Genomic DNA, 22,374 nt, shown 5'->3' on the forward strand with positions numbered 1-22,374 from the left:
TCTGTTTATTCATTTTTGATGATATTATGATATTTAATCAGCTTTGTTAATAGTTTGCTCAACCTATTGCTGGTTATATATCGTCATATTGTGTAAGTTGAGTATGTACCTTGTTTTGTTTGTTTGTAATTGAAGCAAGAATTATTATTATTATTATTATTATTATTATTATTAATAATAATAATAATAATAATAATAATAATAACAACAACAACAACAACAATAATAATAATAATAATAATAATAATAATAATAATAATAATAATAATAATAATAATAATAATAATAATAATAATAATTGCTTTTCTCAATAAACAACAGTTTGTTGATTTGGGAAAAATATTGTTGTTTTAAAAGATACTGTATTTCCCTAGTTTACTCAGTTACATTAGATAGAAAGTTTTTCAGAAAAGTCCACAGAGCCAATTCTGAATTTAATGAAAGCAGATGAGGCTCTGTACAGAAGTTCAGAAATTACTATTTGTTGTTCTAATTTGTGAATTTTGATGAAAAAAGACTTGTTAGTTAAAGTTTTTCTCTTTTCTCCAGAAGATGGCGTAGTGAGTTATCTTATTGTGGGCCAAATACAAGGACCCTGCTCACATCCCCAAGAATGTAGACTTCTGTGATTATAAATACTTCTTTGCAAAATAATATCGACTCTATCTGTTGTTTAATCCACAATAAAGAATAATAGATAACAGAATGAAAAGAGGCTGGTTTGTTCCTCACATAATAAAATAACCCCTCATGAAAATGTAATCCTATTTAATAAACATGCTTTCAAATACCTTATTGTCCAGACACCACTTATAAAATACAAAAAATAATAAAATAAAATATTTACTCATTTTAATTATTAACATTATTTTTTCCTGCTGTCAGTTTTTGTTTGTTTATTATGTAAAGAGTTTCAGCACAGTTTCCCAAACAAGGCTTAATGTAAAGCCAGGATGTTTCACCGTCATCAACACTGGAGACACTGTCATGTGATGCTGGGGGGTGGAGCTTCCTGAACATTTATCATGGTAATATATTAGAGTACAGAAAGAGCTTTTTCATTCAGCTAAAACCAGTCATCATGTTCACTGTTATATTCATGTGTCTGTGGCTTTCACTAGGTGAGTTAACACCTTTTGTTAGTTTAGATATTATGTATTGTTTATTAATGTCTGGTGTTATAGAAAGCATGATTTCTGTGTGTAATTCTGGCTTGATTGTGTAAAACTTTATGTTCTCTTCTCTATGACAGGTGACTCCATGGCAGATTCAATAAAGCCACTTTCCACTCAGAAAGTTGTAGATGAAGGTGATGATGTTACTCTGTCCTGCGAATATGAAACAAGTGCTCCAGGATTCTCCCTGCACTGGTACAGGCAATATCCAAAATCTAAACCTGAGTTCCTTTTTTTCATTAGTCCAAGTGGATTTAAAACTGACCCTATGCCACCACGTCTGTCTGCTGAAGTTAATGATAAAACTAAACAAGTGGCTATGATCATCTCCTCTGCTGCTGTATCAGACTCTGCACTATATTACTGTGCTCTGGCGCCCACAGTGACAGGAAATCCAGCTGCACTGTACAAAAACCTTCACACAGTTTTGTTATACTGAAGGCAGTTCTGCTGGTGACAATCCTTTATTCTTGAGTGCAATTTGTAATTAAATTAGAAGTGCACTAAAGACTCCATGGCTCCACATTTATCACCTTGAACTGTATATATCATCTAACACCAATCACACAGACCAGCAACGAGGTAATGAGAAAAACCTCCAGAACTAAGGAATGAGTTTTAGGCTTCACAGGTAATAAGAATTAGACCTCACATGCTTTGTCACTTCTGCTGTGATGGAGTATATCTGAAATTTAACACTGCAATGTGTGTGATTTAAAGTTTTGTTGCTTCATTTTATGTGTGTACTTTAATCTGTTTGTGTTAAAGCATTACACAGGAAACCTGCTCTCCACATAGCATTATCTCTACAGATGGTATAACCACTACAGAACAATTCCTGGTATTTTTACACAAGTGACTAGAACTGCCTTATTTATTAGTGCATCATTAGTTTTCTGATCTTTTGCACAGTGTTCAGTGTGAGAAACATCAATTCAATTCAATCTGAACTCTGAACACTGTTCCAAACACAGAGACCACAGATTATCAGATATGCTCTTGTCATGTAATGGAGTGCAAGCAGAGACTCTGGTAAAAAGTGTGGAGTAAAGACAGAATTATCTTTTAAATGTTTTACATGGTTTAAAGTAATATAAGTTCTCAAAATAGACCTACACAAAGCAGAAAGAAAGAATAATAACATCAATAACATCAAATCCCCCAAACTGTTATTGTACAATAAAATAAAACTGAATTCTTAAAAAAGTTTTTCGTGTGCTAATGAGACGCAGAAAGTCACGTGACACTTCCGCATGTCCTAATTAGCATATCACAACAATGACGGATTCTTATAGAAGAAAAAAGTCAGTGAAAAAGAGTCTTTGTTACATGACAGTTGTCTTCAAGCTACTTTGTTTCTGCTCACTCCCAATTTAAACTCACATGACACTGCATAATTGTTCATTTACTGAAAGCTTAATGCAGGCTAATTTATTCCAAATCAGAGTAACTGGTATGCATTGCATGCTCTGGTGTCTGCAAACACGGGTAGCTGCAAACGAGACCATATCACACCAATGTTACGCTCCCTGCACTGGCTGCCAGTCTGATATCGAATTGATTACAAAATTCTGTTATTTGTCTATAAAGCTCTTAACAACTTAGCTCCAAGATATCTCTCCGATTTACTCACCACTTACAATCCTGCTCGGTCACTTAGATCCCAAGATGGTCATCTTTTGTGAATACCATGGTCTCGCCTGTAACGCAGGGGAGACAGAGCCTTCGCAGTAGCTGGTCCTAAGCTGTGGAACAGCCTGCCATCACCCATTAGAACTGCTTCCACGTTAGCTGAATTCAAATCGATGTTAAAAACGCATCTCTTTTCTTCTGCTGTTAATTGTTTGTAATGTGTATGTGTTTTCCTGCTTTCATCCTTTTTTATTTTTATTCCCTTTATTTTTGTACAGCATCTTTGGCAAACTAAGGTTGAATTGAAATGTGCTTTAGAAATAAAATTGAATTGAAAATTGAATTAAATTGATGTATACAGATGTCGGCGCTTTGGTATTTAAATGCATGTGTTGTACTTCACAGAATGTCCACCAGGTGGCACATGGTACACCTCTGGCCTGAGCACATTATACAGTATAATCACTCAAAGTTTGCTATGTAGTCTTCATACTCTTGTTAAATACGCTTGTAATTTATCAAGTTACATTAAAAAGTGTCCAGTAAATTTGTTAACTGCACATGTAATGTAGTGATTGTGAGAAAACATCCACAATAAATTCTGAAAGACATAAACACAGTTTCTAAAGTATATATTTTAATACTTTAATACATATATAATAATATTTACATTTTAAATGAATATATATAAATTTACCCGTGACTGTGTGAGTGTAAAGCTGCGAAGTATTTTATGTGCTTTGTAAATACTTAATTGCGCTGGTGTTGTCCTGCCATTTGCACATAACTTGTTTTTGTTCAACTTTAAAGATGCCTGTGCAAAGATAAAAATTAAAATGGAAAACCTCTTCAGATTAAAGTCATTATAATGCACAATTTAACTGGTAGTTATTCCAGAAAAAAAGTCAAACTAAATATAATTGTGACAAAGTAGTAATATTTCGCGAATAAAGTTAACACTATGAGAAAAACGTAAAAATCACGAGATTCGTAGCAATACGGGATTAAATTCGTGAAATTTTGAGAATAATGGCCTATTTGTGTATAGTGAAATTAAGGTATGAATAAAACGACTTATGCATATGCATAAAAGTGCTTAAAAATGAAACTTAATAATAAGGTAGGTATAACTTATCTGCTTTGAACATTACTCCAAACACGTTGATGTATATGGCCTTATAAATAAAACATTACAACTTAATCCCTACAGTATATTGCATGAGTTTAATACTGTTGCATGAAGTCAAACACATTAAATGACGTGCTTGGAAACGGAATTTCTCTCAGAAGCAGATTAAAACAAGCAACAAAGAAAGTAAACGTGTGGAATTCATATTTAACATTTTCAGCTGTGAGTTTTCAATGTCATAACTTCATGGTTAAAAAGTTTAAAAAGTTAGTATGAAAGGTTAAAGTATTGTAAGTTATTGTGTCTTTTGAGACACAGCCCTGACCTCTAACTCCAAAAGATATGTTTAAGAGGTGAAGTCAGATGCACTGATTCTCACTCTAGTTACAGGTAATTCATTTTAATCAGTTTACCAAAAGTTTTAATTCTTACAATCATATTTAATGAGTTAATTAGTTGCATTAATTAATAACCATGTTTTTTATTATTCATCCAGTCATTTCTTTATTTCTTAAGTCAATATTAATAAAACGTATAAACCAGTATAAATGAAGATTCTAAAACCACATCAAAGATCCTTCCTTTACCAACCTGTTATCAGAAAACCACAGACACAAACAATGTTTGTGGTAATTCTGTGGTATAAATCAATAAATAAAAAAAGTAGTAAAGTATATATATATATAGTTACTTAAATGGTTTGAGGAAATCGATGGCCTTAAATGGTTTGAGTTGACAGAACACAAACTGATAAAGTTAGTCTTGATTAATTTGAGTTCAGTCAACTCAAACCATTTAAGGCAATCGGTTTCCTCAAACCATTTGTGTAGCTAAAAAGTTATTTGGACTTAATTACATCTGTTACCTGAACACAAACAGATTTAAAGACTAAGCAAAATCGAACTTTCCTTGGTTCCAGGAACCAAAAAAAAAAAAGTCAGCTTCTTGGGGTAGCTGATATGAAGGGCATAAAGCAGCCCAAAAAGCAGCATCAGAGCACTGACCCAGGATTTTGAAGACATCACCACGTCATCTTCAAGGACAATCAAGACATACAAACAAAAAAACAAAGAGGCAAAACAAAATTAATACCAGTGGTTCCCATTAGAATGAACTAAACCTTATAATTACAACATAACAAGCCTCTGCAAATAGTGCAGATCATGTTCATGACTTTGGAGTATGAGCTTTACATATGACAATGATATAAACATACAGAAAACAATGCACATCAAATTTAGATATTATATTTAGATAATGTGTTTAATGTGTGTGTTGAACCATGTTAATATTTTAGTAAAGTCTAAATTAAAGTAATTTTTGAAGCTTGAAAATACAGATTGCCTTTAATTGGACAGACAAAAGGAGAGAAAAAGATTTAAACGTACCTTTAACAAAAATCTAATGGAATTACACGAGGGTGAGTAAATGAATTATATAATCATCATTTGAGTAAACCTTTCCTTTAAGATTACTGAAATGATCAACTGTACAGCTACTCTAGCTGTATTTTTTTCGATGTGAACAAAAAGATCAAAATGTTTCAGAAAGTAGTCCTGATGAGCCTTACCGTGTGTGTCTTGAAAACATCTGACGAGTCTTCCTTCAAGTAAAGCGGCAGTCCAGCCAGGACAAGAGTTCCAATGACACTGATGTCATCCTGATCCTTAAAGACAAAACAAAAAATGACCATACTTTTAATTCCCAACTAAGCAACATTTTGAATTTATTAACATGATTAATGATGAGACAACATTCTAACACTGCAAACCTAGCTACAACATGTAACAGCACTAGTTATTACCTGGCACTTTCTTACTAATCCACATAACAGGCAAATTCCTTTAGGCAATTTAATAACAGCACAAGCACATTTTAAGGATTAGTTCATCCACACACAAAAATTGTCATCATTCACTTACTTGCATGTTATTCTACACTACTTTGTGTAATTTATTTATTTTGTTTGTATAGACTACTGTTTTAGAATGCCTTCATGTTTTTGTCTTTTCTGGCAACTGAAAACATTCATCATTATTATATTTAACTGATTTTAATTATTGATAATGTTTTTAACCTGTACAGCCCTTGAGTATGTTCAATGGGAATTCCACTTACTTGTTCATGATAGTCTTTTAATATTTTAGCCATCTGGTTGCCAATGGTACCATCCTTCGATGCCTTAGCTCTGAAAAGTGTCAGGAGTTGTGGAGTGTGCTTGTCCAGGGAAATGTAAAAGGTTTGCTGCGAATTACAGGACTTGGTTACAGATGTATGTTATCTAGCTAGCGAACCTCGCTAATCATTTCATTTACACAATATCATATAGAGTGTAAAGCTTGCTGAACTCGGGTGAAGGTTTTAATAATTATTCCGTATAATATTTAGATTTCGGATGATGGACTGGGACAGGAGGTTTTTGAGACTTTAATCAGTCACCGTGTACGGTGAATTTACACAAGCTAATGCTAATGCTAGATACTGCTAACTAATGCTAATATTTGTCTGTTTATTCTCAGCTTAACTAGTTTACAAACTCATAGGTTCATTAACGTTTCGGCGTTAAAAAAGAAATTTTTGTATTTTTATGTCTCCCTTTTTTTTAAATATCCTCTATTTCTGGGTGTGGGTGAAAAAAACACTGGTTTATCTACACTGTTAGCAAGCCTGGATAATTAACTTGGTAGCATCATTAAGATAAATATCGTAATGAGTAATGCAAACCTTTTAACCCGTAAACAAACCTTTCCTTTATTTTACTCAAGCTGTTTTTACTGTAAGGAACGTGACAGAATGTTAGATGTGTTATTATGAAACTGCGATGAGAAGAAGCACTTATGATGGGGCGGCGGGAGGAAATGTACAGTACATCATCTTTTTTGGAGAACAGGACATGTTTAGGCTTACATCCTGCTTCGTGTTAAGGTGTAAATTAAGTAGCCATCTAGAACACCATAAGTGAATTACAGAGATTTTTTTGTTTTTTACGTTTTTAACAGGATGCAGTTGGCGTACAGCTGGCCTCCGTGGCTCCGATTCGGTTCCTGAGGACTCCTTCTCATCGGGACTCCATCAAAGCAGAGCTCTCTGGGTCCTATGTAAGCTTATGAATGCCTGTGTAACATGACAGCTGTTTAAATCTGAAAGACTTTGATAATAGAGAACTCCATTAGGACTCCATTATGTAAAGTTAATTTCTTTTTGTAACTTTTCTGCTCTCTGCAGGCCTACCACTACAAAAGAGTTATTGATCCAATAGAAATATATGTATATAACCATATATGAATACTTTATTTGAAGTGAATAGACAAAACATTCTAAGTGAATCCAAATACAGATAGAAAAGTTAGGTGTGTGTTTGAAGAAGCCACATGTTCACTCCCTCTGCAGTATTAAGTGCAGTTCTCATAAACAATAGTGGCAGGTTTGATGGTTTATTTACTTAATGACAGTGTAAAGATCACATGCTGGAAAATGTGGATATTGTAAACTCTTTTGACAAGCAGCTGATTTGTTTTATTTTTATTTATTTATTTGTTTGTTTGTTTGCTTGTTTGTTTGTTTATTTTACTGAGCATGAGATTTAATGTGTTCATCATGTGTGTCTTTGCAGGATCTTTAATATATTTTTGAGAATTACAGGATACCTGAAAGTATGTATAACTAAGAATAAGAACTCTGGAAAATAAAAACACAGTTTCCATCACACAATCAGGAAATAAATAAGCTCTACTGAAATAGTGCTCCATAATCAATTCTTGAGGTAGATGAGCTACAACAGCTAAAGACCACATGGGGTTTCATTCCTGTTCACCAAGAACAGAAATCTAAGACTACAGTAACAACCCTGTAAATGACATAAATCATACTAAAATATTTTTTTAAAATCCATAGCAACCACATGGGACTCCATTACAGCTTCCTAGTGTCACCCTATCGAACAGATGAGACCTTGTAACAGTTACCAAACCATACCCCACCAGCCACCTGAGTTTCTTTAGCAACCAGCTAATTCAATTTTATTACCAACTGGAATCATTTTTAAACTTACTGCAAATATCACAGAAACTACTTGAAGCCTCATAATATTCACCAAGCTATACTGGAGCAACAGTACAGTTTCCAGCAAAGAAGCTACAATCCTGTAAACTTGACCTATACTGAAACCTCCACCTGACACTAAAGCAAGCTTGTTCTACAAGAATTGATTTTGATCTTCATGTCCACCGAGATTAATGACATATTTGGCCCAATGGCAAGAGCTGCTTACTTGGTTCACACTTAGCGTCTGCATTCCAAAACGGTTCAAATCCCACAGGAGCCCTCGCTTTATTGTTAACTTGACTTTGTGTAACCGAGTTCCTTTTACTCGGACCCCAGTCCATATGAACTGGAAGGTCATACAGTTACAGAGTACAGTGAACCTCCATTGGCACACAGCAAGCTCAACAGGGACGACCTGGCTCGTTGGTCTAGGGGTATGATTCTTGCTTCGGGTGCGAGAGGTCCGGGGTTCAAATCCCGGATGAGCCCTGGTTTTACATGGAATAGAGTGGGTGGGACAAAACTAATGGAAACTTGCACTGCCGGCTTGGTTCTCGCTTGGAAGCTTGTTTCTCCAGAGGTCCAAGGAGGTTCAAATCCCACTGTAATTACCTCTGAAAATTAAAGCTCCAACCTGGAGCCTCTCTCTGGAATACAGGGAGTGGGATGTAGAATGTCACACTTTGTGGAGACATGAACCTCTGAAATATTAATATAATAGAGTACAGAAAGACCTCAGAATATTGTCATTTTACTAACACCATTCATCATGTTCACTGTTATATTCATGTGTCTGTGGCTTTCATTAGGTAAGTTAACATTGATCTTTTCAGAAAGGAGATAATAAATTAATGATTAATTAGCCTGTGTGATGTTAAGAAAAAATAGAATATGAGTTATATAACTCAAAACTAAAAAATTATTATGTTCTCTTCTCTATAACAGGTGACTCCATGGCAGATTTATTAGAACCACTTTTCACTCATAAAGTTGTAGATGAAGGTGATGATGTTACTCTGTCCTGCAGCAACAAAGACAGTGGTTCAGTAAACAGCCTACAACGGTACAAACAACATCCAAAATCTAAACCTGAGTTCCTTTTTTTCATCACTCCATGTGGAGGTAAATCCCTATGCCACCACGTCTGTCTGCTAAAGTTGATGATAAAACTAAACAAGTGGATCTGATCATCTCCTCTGCTGCTTTTAATGTTTGATAATATACAATTAGAAGGTAATTTATTCATAATCACACTCTCTGGTATCACCCAGATGAGGATGGGTTCACATTTGAGTCTTCCTCATATCGTCTCAGGGAGTTTTTTCTTGCCGCTGTTGCCTCAGAGTTGCTCATTAGGGGTAAAGTTAATTTTCAACTTTGTAATTTCTATTCTGAATTTCTGTATTTCTGTAAAGCTGCTTTGAGACAATGTCCATTGTTAAAAGTGCTGTACAAATAAAAATGAAGTGAACTGAATTGAATTGAACTGAATTTAATTACCTTTTGGTTATAGACACAGCAAATTTACTTATGAGAGATTTTGTTTAAATCTGGATCAGTTTCCTATGATTTTCCACAGCAAATTATCATAATTATTTATAAATGTACAAATAATTTAAAAACCACACAAACAGATAAAGGCTTATAGTATTGTATAGATGATGAATCTTGAAATACGACACCAGCCATAATGACTCTAGATTTCTGTCACTGACACTGTGTGAAGTGATCTGTACAAAATAACACTAAAACTGCATCACTTCCTGGGTGTGTCCTTCTAGAGACGTGTAAAGTTCAGCACATACAGCACTATTATACAGAATCCTCACAGAGCTGTGTTCAGAAATGGATCAACTATACAACTTACTGTACATAGTGAGATACATACCACTGATTCTCACTCTAGTTACAGGTAATTCATTTTCATCAGTTTATCAATAGTTTTAACTATCACAATCATATTTAATCAGTTAATTAATTACATTAATTAATAACCATGTTTTTTTTGGCGACGCTACCCATGCACTTGGAGGGTTGTGGGGCTGTGGTCAAGGGAGGCCTGCCAGGTCGGGAAAGAGAGGCACTCTGGCAGGCGGTCGCAATGGTTGTACCACGCATGCTTCCATTACCAGACGTGATTCAAAATCCAAACCCAGGAAAGGTTTGAAAGGCTTAAGCTCTTGTTGACAAGGTTTGCTGATATGAACTTGCATCCCAGTCTGTTGCAATAAATTCAATTCAATTCAATTTTATTTGTATAGCGCTTTTAACAAAGAGCATTGTCTCAAAGCAGCTTTACATGAGAAACCACATAAGAAAACAACAAACATATGAACAGACAAACAGACAAACAGTCCTAGATGTTATCCCAAGTGAGCAAGCCTGAGGTGACTGAGGCGACTGTGGCAAGGAAAACTCCCTTAGATGGTATGAGGAAGAAACCTTGAGAGGAACCAGACTCAAAAGGGAACCCATCCTCATTTGTGTGACAATTGTGTGATGTAGATACAGCATGTGTATAGTGTTATGTGAATCAATGAGGAGGTTGTTGTCCATGGCGCTGCTTGAATATCCCAATCCTCACAAGCAGAACCCGGCTGGAGCTGGTCCATCTCCGGATGCCACTGGAGCCGGCACAGTCTCTGGATGGGTAGAAGAAAGGAAACAATGGAACAGCATTAGCGTAGCTGCTGTTCATAATATTAGCAGTACTAGCTGAATGTGCATTTAATCAGATGTACTGGAGCACAAGGTTATGGGAAGTGTTAGATGTATGCCTGGCTAAAGAGATAAGTCTTTAGTCTATATTTAAACTGGGAGACTGTGTCTGAGCCCCGAACACAGTCAGGAAGACTATTCCAGAGTTTTGGAGCTAAATACGAAACGCTCTACCTCCTTTTGTGGATTTTGATATTTTGGGAACTACTAGAAGTCCAGAATTTTGTGATCTTAAAGAGCGTGGTGGATTGTAATGTGTTAGAAGACTGGATAGATAGGTGGGAGCTAAACCATTTAGAGCCTTGTATGTGAGTAGAGCTAGTTTATAGTCAATTCTAAACTTAACAGGTAGCCAGTGCAGGGATGATAATATTGGGGTTATATGATCATATTTTCTTGATCTGGTAAGAACTCTGGCGGCTGCATTCTGGACTAACTGTAGCTTGTTTATTGAAGATGCAGGACAACCACCTAGTAATGCATTACAGTAGTCCAGTCTGGAGGTCATGAATGCATGAACTAGCTTTTCTGCATCAGATACAGATAAAATGTTCCTAAGCTTGGCAATATTTCTAAGATGGAAGAAGGCTGTTTTTGTGATATTGTAAATATGGTTTTCAAAGGATAAGTTGCTGTCTAATATTACACCCAGGTCTTTCACTGTTGAGCTAGTAGTAAAAGTGCATCCTTCTAGGTGCAAGCTGAATTGTGAGAGCTTCTGTGTACTAGTTTTTGGGCCAATAAGTAATATCTCTGTTTTGTCAGAATTTAATAATAGGAAATTATCGGTCATCCAATCTCTAATATCTTTAACACACTCAGTTAATCTAGACCAATTAGATATTTCACCTGGTTTTGATGAGATATATAAAGGTGCACGATCCGGGCCGCTGTCTTCGGGACTGTGCACTGCATTGATCTGCATGGATCTCCAGTGGCGACCCGTCAGCCTTACAGCATCTGTGTCCAACCAACATGGAAATACAGCCCACGGTTGTGAAAAACATAGACCCAGGGCTAGCTTTTCTCGATCCCCTCTAGCACTCCGAAGCATTCCGCATGCAAGAGTTGTGGTAAAGAGGAGGTTTAAGGGCACACAAGCAATGAGGATGGGATTTGAACCCACACGTGCAGAGCACAATGGAATAGCAGTCCATCACCTTAACCTCTCAGCCACCTCGTCAGGCGCAAGTGTGGCACCCATGACCAAATGTCCACAGAGAGCGCTGCTTGATTTGAAGCATACGCTTGTTCATTTTCTATGCACTAAAGCGCATTTCAAACTAGGCATCTCATTGTGGAGAAACTGCTCCAGTCACCTTCAGGGTGCCGATTAGGACGAGTGGACGCATACTGAAGCAAAGCTCAAAAGCCTTGGGTTGTTTCTGCCCGGTTTCGAACCGGGGGCCTTTCGCGTGTTAGGCGAACGTGATAACCACTACACTACAGAAACTACAAAGAAGCTATTCGGGCTCTCATCTTCAAAATAAATCAATTAAACCAAAAAAGAAAACAAAAAAAAGACAATATCAAGACTTTTGTTCGCCAGTGCAAATGAGCAGACAACGTGAAAACAGTCACGCTACAGAAACTATGTGGGAGTGGGGCCGGATCTCAGTTTCAGCTTGTTCCCAAGGCACGGGTGCTACAGAGCGAAAAACTCGAGTCTTATTCGACGCAAAGCACAAGCCCCTGACCTCCAAAAGATGTTTCTGCCCGGTTTCGAACCGGGGACCTTTCGCGTGTAAGGCAAACGTGATAACCACTACACTACAGAAACAGAAGCGAAGGAAAGTGTTTCCTTTCGGCAGGGGAACCGCAAAGTAAGTAAATAAATAAATAATCGATCAACGCAAAGGCTTAAGCGTTCCTTCAACCGAGTAATGAGTGCGTGACCTCAGGTGTTGGTGGTATAGTGGTGAGCATAGCTGCCTTCCAAGCAGTTGACCCGGGTTCGATTCCCGGCCAACGCACTACATTTAAGCTGCATGTTGGAGCGTGGCAAATGTACGAGGGCCGCCCTTGAAAAGGCAAACGGAAAAGGAAAGTCCGCCAGCTGCGTTTAACAGGCTTTGGCAAGAGTGTGACGAAGGCTTCTCTGCTTGTGAGAGGTCTTTCCACAAGTGATTTCCACTTGTGTTCTAAGTGGTTGCTTGCTGCCTGAGGCCAAAAAAAAAACAGCCCTACTTGTTGCTCGACTCGAACAAGCAAACACTTGTTCATGCACTAAAGCCCATTTGAAGCTAGGCACCACATAGTGGAGAAACTGCTCTAGTCACCTTCAGGGTCCTGATTAGGACAAGTGGGCTCTTACTGGAGCAAAGCTCAAGGCTTGTTTCTGCCCGGTCTCGAAAGTCAAAACGGAACGGCAAAGTCCACCAGTTGCATTTGACAGGCTTTGGCCAGAGTTCTTTGGGGAGAGCTCTTTCCGATCTCCAATTGCGGTGTAAGTGATGGCTTGCGGCCTGCAGCAAAAGCCCCTAAGCGCTGCTTGATTTGAAGTATACACTTGTTCATTTTCTATGCTCTAAAGCGCATTTCAAACTAGGCATCACATTGTGGAGAAACTGCTCCAGTCACCTTCAGGGTGCCGATTAGGACGAGTGGATGCATACTGAAGCAAAGGTCAAAAGCCTTGGGTTGTTTCTGCCCGGTTTTGAACCGGGGGCCTTTCGCGTGTTAGGCGAACGTGATAACCACTACACTACAGAAACTACAAAGAAGCTATTCGGGCTCTCATATTCAAAATAAATCAATTAAACCAAAAAAGAAAACAAAAAAAAGACAATATCAAGACTTTTGTTCGCCAGTGCAAATGAGCAGAAAACGTGAGAACAGTCACGCTACAGACACTATGTGGGAGTGGGGCCGGATCTCAGTTTCAGCTTGTTCCCAAGGCACGGGTGCTACAGAGCGCAAAACTCGAGTCTAATTCGACGCAAAGCACAAGCCCCTGACCGCCAAAAGATGTTTCTGCCCGGTTTCGAACCGGGGACCTTTCGCGTGTGAGGCGAACGTGATAACCACTACACTACAGAAACAGAAGCGAAGGAAAGTGTTTCCTTTCGGCGGGGGAACCGCAAAGTAAGTAAATGAATAAATAATCGATCAACGCAAAGGCTTAAGCGTTCCTTCAACCGAGTAATGAGTGCGCAGCCTCAGGGGATCTTTCGCGTGTGAGGCGAACGTGATAACCACTACACTACAGAAAATATAAAGAAGCAACTTGGGCTCTCATCTTCAAAATAATTCAATTATTACAGCTGGCATTATTGATATTAGAGAAATACGCTGACCAGCTGCTGTTCAGAGCAGTTCTGTATCTAAGCAGGTGTTCAGTGTAATCTATAGAGTGTACAGATTTGCTGGGTTTCCTTTATAATTGCTAAAATGGTCACTCTGACATCTCTTGGTGGAGACATGTTTTTTAAAATGGTAAGGTTAAAGCTAGGTAGAACCTAGGGAAAGTTTAGTAGACTCAAGAATATAAAAAGCATAAATAGAGGAAAAGAAAGATATGTTTCTTGATGAACACAAGATGGCGAACTTGGTTATCTTATGGTCTGACAAGTACAAGAGGACCTTCTGTAATATAGGCTCTGCCTGTTCTTCTATCATTCATACTGCACAAATATTTAACCCTTGCCATTGTTAATCTCAGGAGCTAAACTAATTTCAGACATATAAAACAACTGTTCACTTTAGACTAAAGTGTTTTTTTTGATTCAACATTAAAGTCCATGGAGAAAAAAGGGGGATTTGTTCATCTCCTCTGCAACTGTATCAGACTCTGCACTATGCTACTCTGCTCTAACCCTAACCCACAGTGACAGGAAATCCAGCTGCACTGTACAAAAATTTTGACAGTTCTGTTATATTGAAAGTTTTACTGAATTGAAGATACATGTTTTAAGGTTTTTCTTCTTGATAAAAAACCTGAACAGGCTGTGCTGGTTCAGCACCATCACTGTTTTGGATAGCAGAGGAGCACATGGCTGCGGTGTGGAGCGAGTGAAGCATGGCAAAGCTGTTGGAGACCGAAGAAGACATCCCTAAGCCATTGCACTCGTCACTGCTCCACCGTACCTGGACCCCTTTCAGCCCCTTTCAGCCATCAACCAAGGCTGTGTAACCATGTTTTCCCTATTTTGCTCCTTTTTCTATTTTCACTGAATTTTGTACTCAAAGATTCTTTTTTTCCCTATGTGCACCAAATAAATACACTGTGAATTTTAACCTTCGCTGTCTCATGTATGTCTGTTAAGCCCTCACTGCCTGAGTAGTGTGGGAGATAATTTTGTAAATGAGGATATATGTATGCGGTGTGTGTTTGATGTAGTGTGAAATAATCGGGGGACAGCAGGAGTGAGTTCTCAGGTAAGGTTTACTCGTTAGGTCGTTTGAGCTTAAGAACAATATAAGGTTTAACACGGCATGTTGGCCTGTCACGGGCCTTGCACACAGGCTGCAAGGGCTTTGAAGAACAAATAGTTGTATGAATGATGTCAGTCTGGCAGGCCTTCTCTGCGGTACCAGGCTTTCCAAACTTGGACCAATCAATGGCAGAGATGCACCCTAGATTATTATGGTCAATCTTCGCTCCGCTGGTACCTGGAGCGGCAGTGATCTCATCATGAAGTAAACGCAGCGCGTGCTGGATGGCAATGGTGGTACCAGGCGAAATATCTAGAGTACATACGTAGAAGACAGTGGATAAATCAGAAAAGCCGTGAAGTGTAGAGTGTAATAAAAGAAGGGTGTTGGCCCCTGAAGGACTGAGAACTTACCCATGCTGTCTCCTGAAGAAGAATGAGGTGTTGGCAAGAGTGAGGCCGAAGACAATCCCACTGGTGGGGGCGGAAACACCCAATTTTTAATATAATGATGTAGGGAAGTTTTAATTATAATGGTATTTGAAAAGTTGTAAGTTCAAAGATAATGGTGTAAAAAAGAGTCTAAATAGTCTAAAAAAGAAAGATGGGTGGGATTGTCTAGGCAAAGAACCAGTGACGTGTTGCATTGGGAAGATAAGGGAAATGTATATAAAGGCTGTAGTTGGAGTTTCCCGAAGAGAGGTTGTTGGGACGTTCATGCGTGAGCATCTCAATTCTTGTGTCAGCGCTGATTACAAAATAAAATCTCTTATCTGCATTCATCTAGTCTGCTTGATTGGCTTATTTAGTTTTGAGGCCTTACTAACTATGAGTCTCACTTAGACTGAGCTGTCAGGTCAGTGTGGAGCTGGAGTCAGATTTTAGTAGTGAGTACAGTAGAATTTTTATTCCACATTGTTTTGGTGACCCCGACGTGATTTCAAAGAAAACGAGAGAACAGCAGAGCCCCAGACCTGGGACCTGAGGCTGCGGCCGCCGCCCACAGACCAGACACGGGATCCAACTAGGACAGAGGTAAGGCAGAAGCCTGTTTAACCGAATTTCTGCATTAGTTGTGTGTGGTCTGGGGAGGCGGAGGCGCTCGGCCCAGGGTCGGATCAGCTCTGCTCCAACCTATTGAGGCAGAGAGGCAGAGTGAGTGTAAGTTAAAACCACATAGAGTGACATGATAAATTGCATGTTTTGTATTGAAAAGACTAGATGATGTCAAATATGTGAATGTGTAAAGGCCTGTATGATCGAAAGTCCTGGTGGGTTCCAGGTGGTATGAGAGAAATTCCCGTGAAAAAGACCTTATTTGGACACAAACGGGGCTTTTAGTAGCAGAATAGTAAGTTCTGTGAATGTGAACACCGTCACTGGAAAAAGAAAAATAAGTGTCAAGTAGCAGGTGATAAAAGAGAAGAGTAAAATTCCTGGATCCGGGTGGTAGTGAAAGGAAAATAAGAGAAGAAAAGAGAAATATAGTGAAAAATCCCGGATCTAGGTGTAAGAGAAATAAGAGATAAAGAGAATATAAAGAGAAAAAGCGCTGAATAGAAAAGTCCTGGATCCAGGTGGTAGAAAATAAAGAAAAGATTAAGAAATAAGGACGGGCCTGCTGTTGGCCTTTGTCTGTTGTCTGTCCTGATTGTATTGCATGCAGTGTGTGGGTGTGTTGAGTGCGAGGGGCTGTGTGAGTGTGAGTGCATGAGGAAAATAAATGGTGATTGGATGTGCGCACTGTAAATAGCACTGTATTAACCTTTTGTCTACTAACACTATTACTGTGAGAGTATAGGAAAACCAGTGTGTACATGCACGCACATTGATATGGACTGTGATATATGAAACAGGTGGGGATGATAGGGCTGAAGTTGAAAAGGAACTGCAACAGAGTGGGAAAATAAGCCAGAAGTCTTTGTGAGAGTAAAGGAATCACCGTGCATGGATGTAATCATACTAAGGTTTGATATATATGTTTTAGAGGTACATTACATGAGAAGTGAAGGGAAAGTAAGGGTAGTGATGGTGTGGACCAGAATAGCCTTTAGAATAAATCTTATAGTGAAGCGGGCGTCCACATACCGTAAGTGAGGACCTAGTGCCAAGTGTGAGCTGATGTTTCATCTCAATTTGTTGTGCACTCATTGAATTGGATGAATACGTGTATCTGTCGCTCGTATAATTGTTCCACCCTCTACTGACGTGAAAGTGTGGTTTGACATCCATGGGGTCCATGTGAAGATGTAGCACATCGAAGGACACTATTGATCCTGAATGGTGGAAGTGTTTGTATCCGCCTACACGGGACGACACCGTGTGAGTGCTTACTTTACCGTTCTGGAGGAACTAAGTGAGGAAGTTCCCAATATCATCACAGAAAGAGCAAAAACTCGCGGATTAGAGCTAAGTCTTAGCAGTCCACTACCATTCAAGCGAATTGGCTATAGGTTTCCAAATAGGTTTGAAAGGGAGTTCGCGGAGGCAGCACTAGAGTTGTTGAGAAAGGAAGCTGGGAAACTCATGGTTAGGGTCAATTTAATGTGGCCTATGACCCCAAGAGGTCCTCAATACACGGAAGTTTGGATTAGCATGTGGAAGTTGGGGCAGGATCGTACGTTGTGGAAGTGTTTCATTGCAGGAAGTTTAACAGTAGACCCTCAGGTGATGATGAGGAATTAAAAAGAGCAAGGGTGTGTGTGTGTGTGGAAAAAGATTGAGTGCTTTCTGGAGTGGTGGAGAGGTGTGTGTGTGTGTGCGGGGGCATTGTGCCAAGAAAGAGTGAGTAAGAGCGGAGACATCCCCCTAGAAGGAGGAATTTCATACAGAATAAGTGAGGGAAAAGAGTTGTACATATGAATAGGCTGAGGAGTTCAACGGCTAGAGACACGGTTTGTGGACCTGGGACGAAATCAAAAGTGGCTGAAAGCAGGCTTAGCGAGGGAGGGATATTGTGCAATCAGCAGAAGAGAATACTCAGGAAAAATCCACCTAAAACTTGGGTCTGCATTCTATTGGGCCACTCAGTGAATTGTAAAAAGTGTGACCCAGATAATACAACATTACCCTTATTGAAGTATTGAGCTATTATATTGACACCATATACTGCATGCGCACTACTGTTTTCTTCAGCTGTATGGCCTTTCACCAAGACTTGGAGATAGAAACAAGGGGAATACGCACACACTTTTGGGATGAGCAGACATATAAAGATAGAGAAGGAGTAGAGCACTGGCAGCCAGAAGATTTGATTAGAGATAAATTGTGGGCCCTGACAAAGTTTGACGGACTGTACACCTTACAAAGAACGTTCCCTGACTTAGACTGGTACGAAGCCTTGAGGAAGATTTGGCGCCCCAAGTTGTTGAGTCCTATATTGAGAGCACTAGTTGACGCTCCTGAGCCCAGCAGTGTAGCCATCCCAATATTTGATTTCATCAGTGACCCATATAAGGAGGACGACGAACCCCTGGCAGAGTTATTCCAGCCCAGACCAGGCTAGTACAACTATTGTTCGGGATTGACAGCAACTGTGACAGTAGAACCGCGACTTGTACATTGGGAAAGAGGTTTTGCAACGTCAGTGCTGATTGATAAGATCAATGCGCTCGGTGAGAAGATAAGAAAGAATCCAGTAAGGCCGAGCTTGACAGTGAAACGAATCAGCGTCGCACTGACGTGGTCAGAAGGCAACAGGAATCCAGGAGAGAGAAGTAGCGCATACAGGGCACAACAGGGGTGCATCATGAGTGAAGGGAGAAGACAGCCTACACCAGTTGACATTATAATAGCGCAACACAAACCTGACAAGAAGTATGTCAGGAAGTGTATGAGAAAATGGCATGACAGGACTCAGGGGACATGGCAGTGGCCGGTGGAAGGAACATTTGATGAAAAGGCCTGCTCAGAAGTGAGAGAAATGCTGAGACACTGGAAGCCAAGCAAAGATGATGATAAATGCAGAGGAAAGAAGTATAGGCAATTAGAGATTCTGGAATGGTTCATGAGAGAAGGAAAGAAGGTCAGAGAAGTGGAAGAAGCGGTGAAGCGAGCGATAAAGAAGGAAGAAGAGCGGAGTAGAGAGGAGAAAGAAATAGAAAGACCACCGCCAATCTACTGTCCACCACCTAACTACAACGAGCCAATGGTGGGCAGGGAACAAGTGGGAGTGTATCCAACCCTAACGGACTGCTATGCCGACTGGACAGGATGGGAAGACATGGAGATATCAGTTGAAAACCCAATTAAAGGAAAAATTAGAAGGAGCAAAGAAACAGGGGGAAATCACAGTGAAAATGAGGAAGAAGGGGAGGCAGAGGAGATACTGCAAAGAGCAAAGAAAGAGAGTGAAGAGTATTTGCAAAAGGGAAAAGAGTTCACACACTCAACACCAGTGGGGGACAGTGCTGAGAGATATATCTCAACGTGTGCGAGTGGGCCTACAGCGCCCCCCACGCTCCCGGAAGAATGGGAAAGAGATGAACCAATGAGTGAGGAACAGGGTGCGTATAATCAATCCCGAACAGAAAAGACAACAGGGCCACCGGAAAAACAACCATGTGCTGAATACTGGCGAGAAGATCCAGAGAGACAGGTTAGAGGAGTGCTGTACATAGAGCCAAGGGAAGATGCAATAAAGAGACAGAGGGACACCAGAGAGCAGAAGGTGAGGGATAGTGTTCGTAATTTCGCGCAGCAGCTGGAAGATTTAGAAGAGCGCTTACAAAATTCAGTTACAGCGTTGGAGGAGCAGCTGGAACGGGAGCGCACGCGACCAAGAACCTTAAGGGACAAGAAGTCATTAAAAGCACCACAGAGATATGGGTTTGATGACGAGGAAGAGGTTCGAATGAATCCCCTGGTGACAAAAGGAAGAGATGTGCAATATGTTCCATGGACATTTATGGATATGGTAGGATTAAGCTCACAGCTACCGGAGATGTGTAATGGAGGGCAGAGGTGGATTACAAAGTTTGAAGAAAAGACAGCAGGACATACCTTGTCGATAGGAGATGTGAAAGCCATATTAGCCCAAACAATAGGGAAAGCAAAGACAGCTGAAATACTGGATGAAGCTGGACTAAAAGGAGCAATGGATCTACCAGGCTGGGATGCTATAGCACTGGGGACATGGAGAAATAGGTTGTGGAATGAAATAAGGAAAACCTACCCCACGAAAATGGACCCAGGACAACTGAAACACATGATTCTGAAGGAAGAAGAAAATGTAGTAAAATTCATTCATGATTATCAGAATAAATGGAAGGAAGAGACAGGTGGAACATGGGACGAGACAGACACAAGTAAAGGACTGTTTAAATTAATGCTGAAGAAATGTCTACCAGAACCAGTCCAAATCTCGTTGGATGAGGTGGTCGGTCTAAACTCCATGCCTTGGGATACCTACAAAGCACATGTGATACATTATGTGGAACAATACAGAAAGAAACAAAAGGACGAGAAAACAGCCTCAGAGGCCCTACTGACACAGCTATATAAAACACAGCTTGGCGAGTTGACAAGAGCTAGACAGAAAGAAAAGGAGAGAGAAAAAGCAGGAAAAATACAAGCCGCAGTGGTTATCCCAGCAGGCCAAGAACCAGTACAGAATAACCAAATGCTGCCGCAACAAGGACAAACACCGCAGCAACCGCAAATGATGCCACAACCGCAGGTGGCAGCACCAAATTCACAGCATCCACAAAATAGCCAGGTGTACCCAATGACTCAACCCATTAATGTCCACATTGGCGGTGCACAAGGAAGATTTAGAGGACGCCCAATGAGAGGTCGGTGGCAAGGGAGAAGGCAGCCGTGGGAACGATTTGGATCACCACCGCAGGGATATGCGCCGCAGAGCCCTGTAGGGCCCCAAGGACTGAGTTATGCGCAGGCACCCCCCAATCCTCAGTACCAACAGCCTCAACAACCACTAGAGTGCTGGGGCTGCGGAGGGACTGGACACATGAGAAGAGACTGCCCACATATGTATCAGCCCCAGATAGGCCCGGGACTGGGGCCCGCACCAAATTGGAGTTGAAACGGCCCTGAGAAGCCAGAGGGGGAGAATATGCAGTATGCCACTACACTGCATCCGCAACAGGAACCAACTGTCATGGTAACACTCAATAATGAGCGTCCTTTTCCATTCATGATCGAAATGGGTGCCACATATTCATGTATAGGGCGCGAAGGCTCGAATCTCCCTCTAGCTCGGAAGACCATCAAAACAACAGGCTTCTCAGGGATCTCACAGATCTTACATTTCACAGAGCCTCAGATACTAACATTAGAAGACACCACCATTGTGGCACCACTTTTGTATTCACCCTCCACACCAGTCAATTTATTGGGACGAGATCTTTTGTGTAAATTTAAGGCTAGAATTCAGTGCAGCCCTACAGGCCTCTGGGTAACATTCCCAGACAGAACCACAGCAGAACAATATCTCATGGCTGGGACGCAGGCAGACACAGAGTGTAGCACAGTGTATTGGCTACAGAACGACAATCCCTCATTATCAGAGTTGCAGGCCAGCTATTTACAGTGGAAGCCATGGATACAGGCTATGCGGCCGGATTACACCGAACCTAAGAGCCCGTTGCACTGTACTATGTGTTTTGACCCTGACAGCACCAATGAAGAATATGCAACACTATGGTCAGACATGTTGGAAGGAAAACTGTTTGATGTGGTGACAACAGACATCTTCGTGGGCCCTCAAGGAGTGGCAGCGGCAGTTCAGTTACCCAATAACTTAAAGAGCTGGTACCAGATTACAAACTCAATACCACACATCACACTGATGGTAGCAGGGGGATATGAATCGAAAGACCTGGGACCAATGCTCAAAGAAACTAGCCAGGTGCTGGAATGGAAGCCAACCATCAATCAGTACATGCACACCTCACCGGATGGAAAATTTATGCGCATTTCTCAAAAAGGCACAGACACTTTAAGAGCCACACAAACCTTGATAGAAAAGAAAATGTCGCCTATCTATCAGTTACCACTTTCAGACGACAAAGACATCGCACCAGATAAACAATCGGATACAGAAACTGAAGGGCTGTTAGCCACCATCCCAAGTGTGCTCTGGACTCAGCACTCTACGGACGTAGGACTCATAAAGTCAGCAGGACAGGTTTTGATAAAACTTAAACCTAATGTCAGGTACCCGTATCAGAAACAATATCCACTAACACCACAGGCTCAGGCAGGGATAGGGCCTACACTCGAGGGGTTATTGGAGGCAGGGGTTTTAATACCAACACATAGCCGCTGCAACACTCCAATATTC

The 22,374-nt window shown here is 40.2% G+C and overlaps 6 non-coding genes and 1 gene segment (V, D, J or C); 3 read left to right on the forward strand and 4 right to left on the reverse strand.

Moving 5' to 3' along the window:
- Positions 1–1,081: 1,081 nt before the first annotated feature.
- LOC131349623 (T cell receptor alpha variable 14/delta variable 4-like) lies at positions 1,082–1,614 on the forward strand. The segment is given in 2 exon segments: positions 1,082–1,121; positions 1,253–1,614. Coding segments are annotated over 2 exon segments (402 nt in total).
- A 6,783-nt stretch (positions 1,615–8,397) lies between these two features.
- Positions 8,398–8,469, forward strand: trnap-cgg (transfer RNA proline (anticodon CGG)). Its single transcript has one exon. It is a non-coding gene; the product is annotated as a tRNA-Pro (tRNA).
- Positions 8,470–12,078: 3,609 nt separating this feature from the next.
- Positions 12,079–12,151, reverse strand: trnav-aac (transfer RNA valine (anticodon AAC)). Its single transcript has one exon. It is a non-coding gene; the product is annotated as a tRNA-Val (tRNA).
- Positions 12,152–12,405: 254 nt separating this feature from the next.
- trnav-uac (transfer RNA valine (anticodon UAC)) lies at positions 12,406–12,478 on the reverse strand. Its single transcript has one exon. It is a non-coding gene; the product is annotated as a tRNA-Val (tRNA).
- A 121-nt stretch (positions 12,479–12,599) lies between these two features.
- On the forward strand, positions 12,600–12,671 carry trnag-ucc (transfer RNA glycine (anticodon UCC)). The gene has a single exon. It is a non-coding gene; the product is annotated as a tRNA-Gly (tRNA).
- A 668-nt stretch (positions 12,672–13,339) lies between these two features.
- trnav-aac (transfer RNA valine (anticodon AAC)) lies at positions 13,340–13,412 on the reverse strand. The gene has a single exon. It is a non-coding gene; the product is annotated as a tRNA-Val (tRNA).
- Positions 13,413–13,666: 254 nt separating this feature from the next.
- On the reverse strand, positions 13,667–13,739 carry trnav-cac (transfer RNA valine (anticodon CAC)). Its single transcript has one exon. It is a non-coding gene; the product is annotated as a tRNA-Val (tRNA).
- Between the last annotated feature and the right edge of the window lie 8,635 nt (positions 13,740–22,374).

This window comes from Hemibagrus wyckioides, unplaced genomic scaffold, assembly GCF_019097595.1.
Source record: "Hemibagrus wyckioides isolate EC202008001 unplaced genomic scaffold, SWU_Hwy_1.0 Contig1, whole genome shotgun sequence".
NCBI classification, from domain to species: domain Eukaryota; kingdom Metazoa; phylum Chordata; class Actinopteri; order Siluriformes; family Bagridae; genus Hemibagrus; species Hemibagrus wyckioides.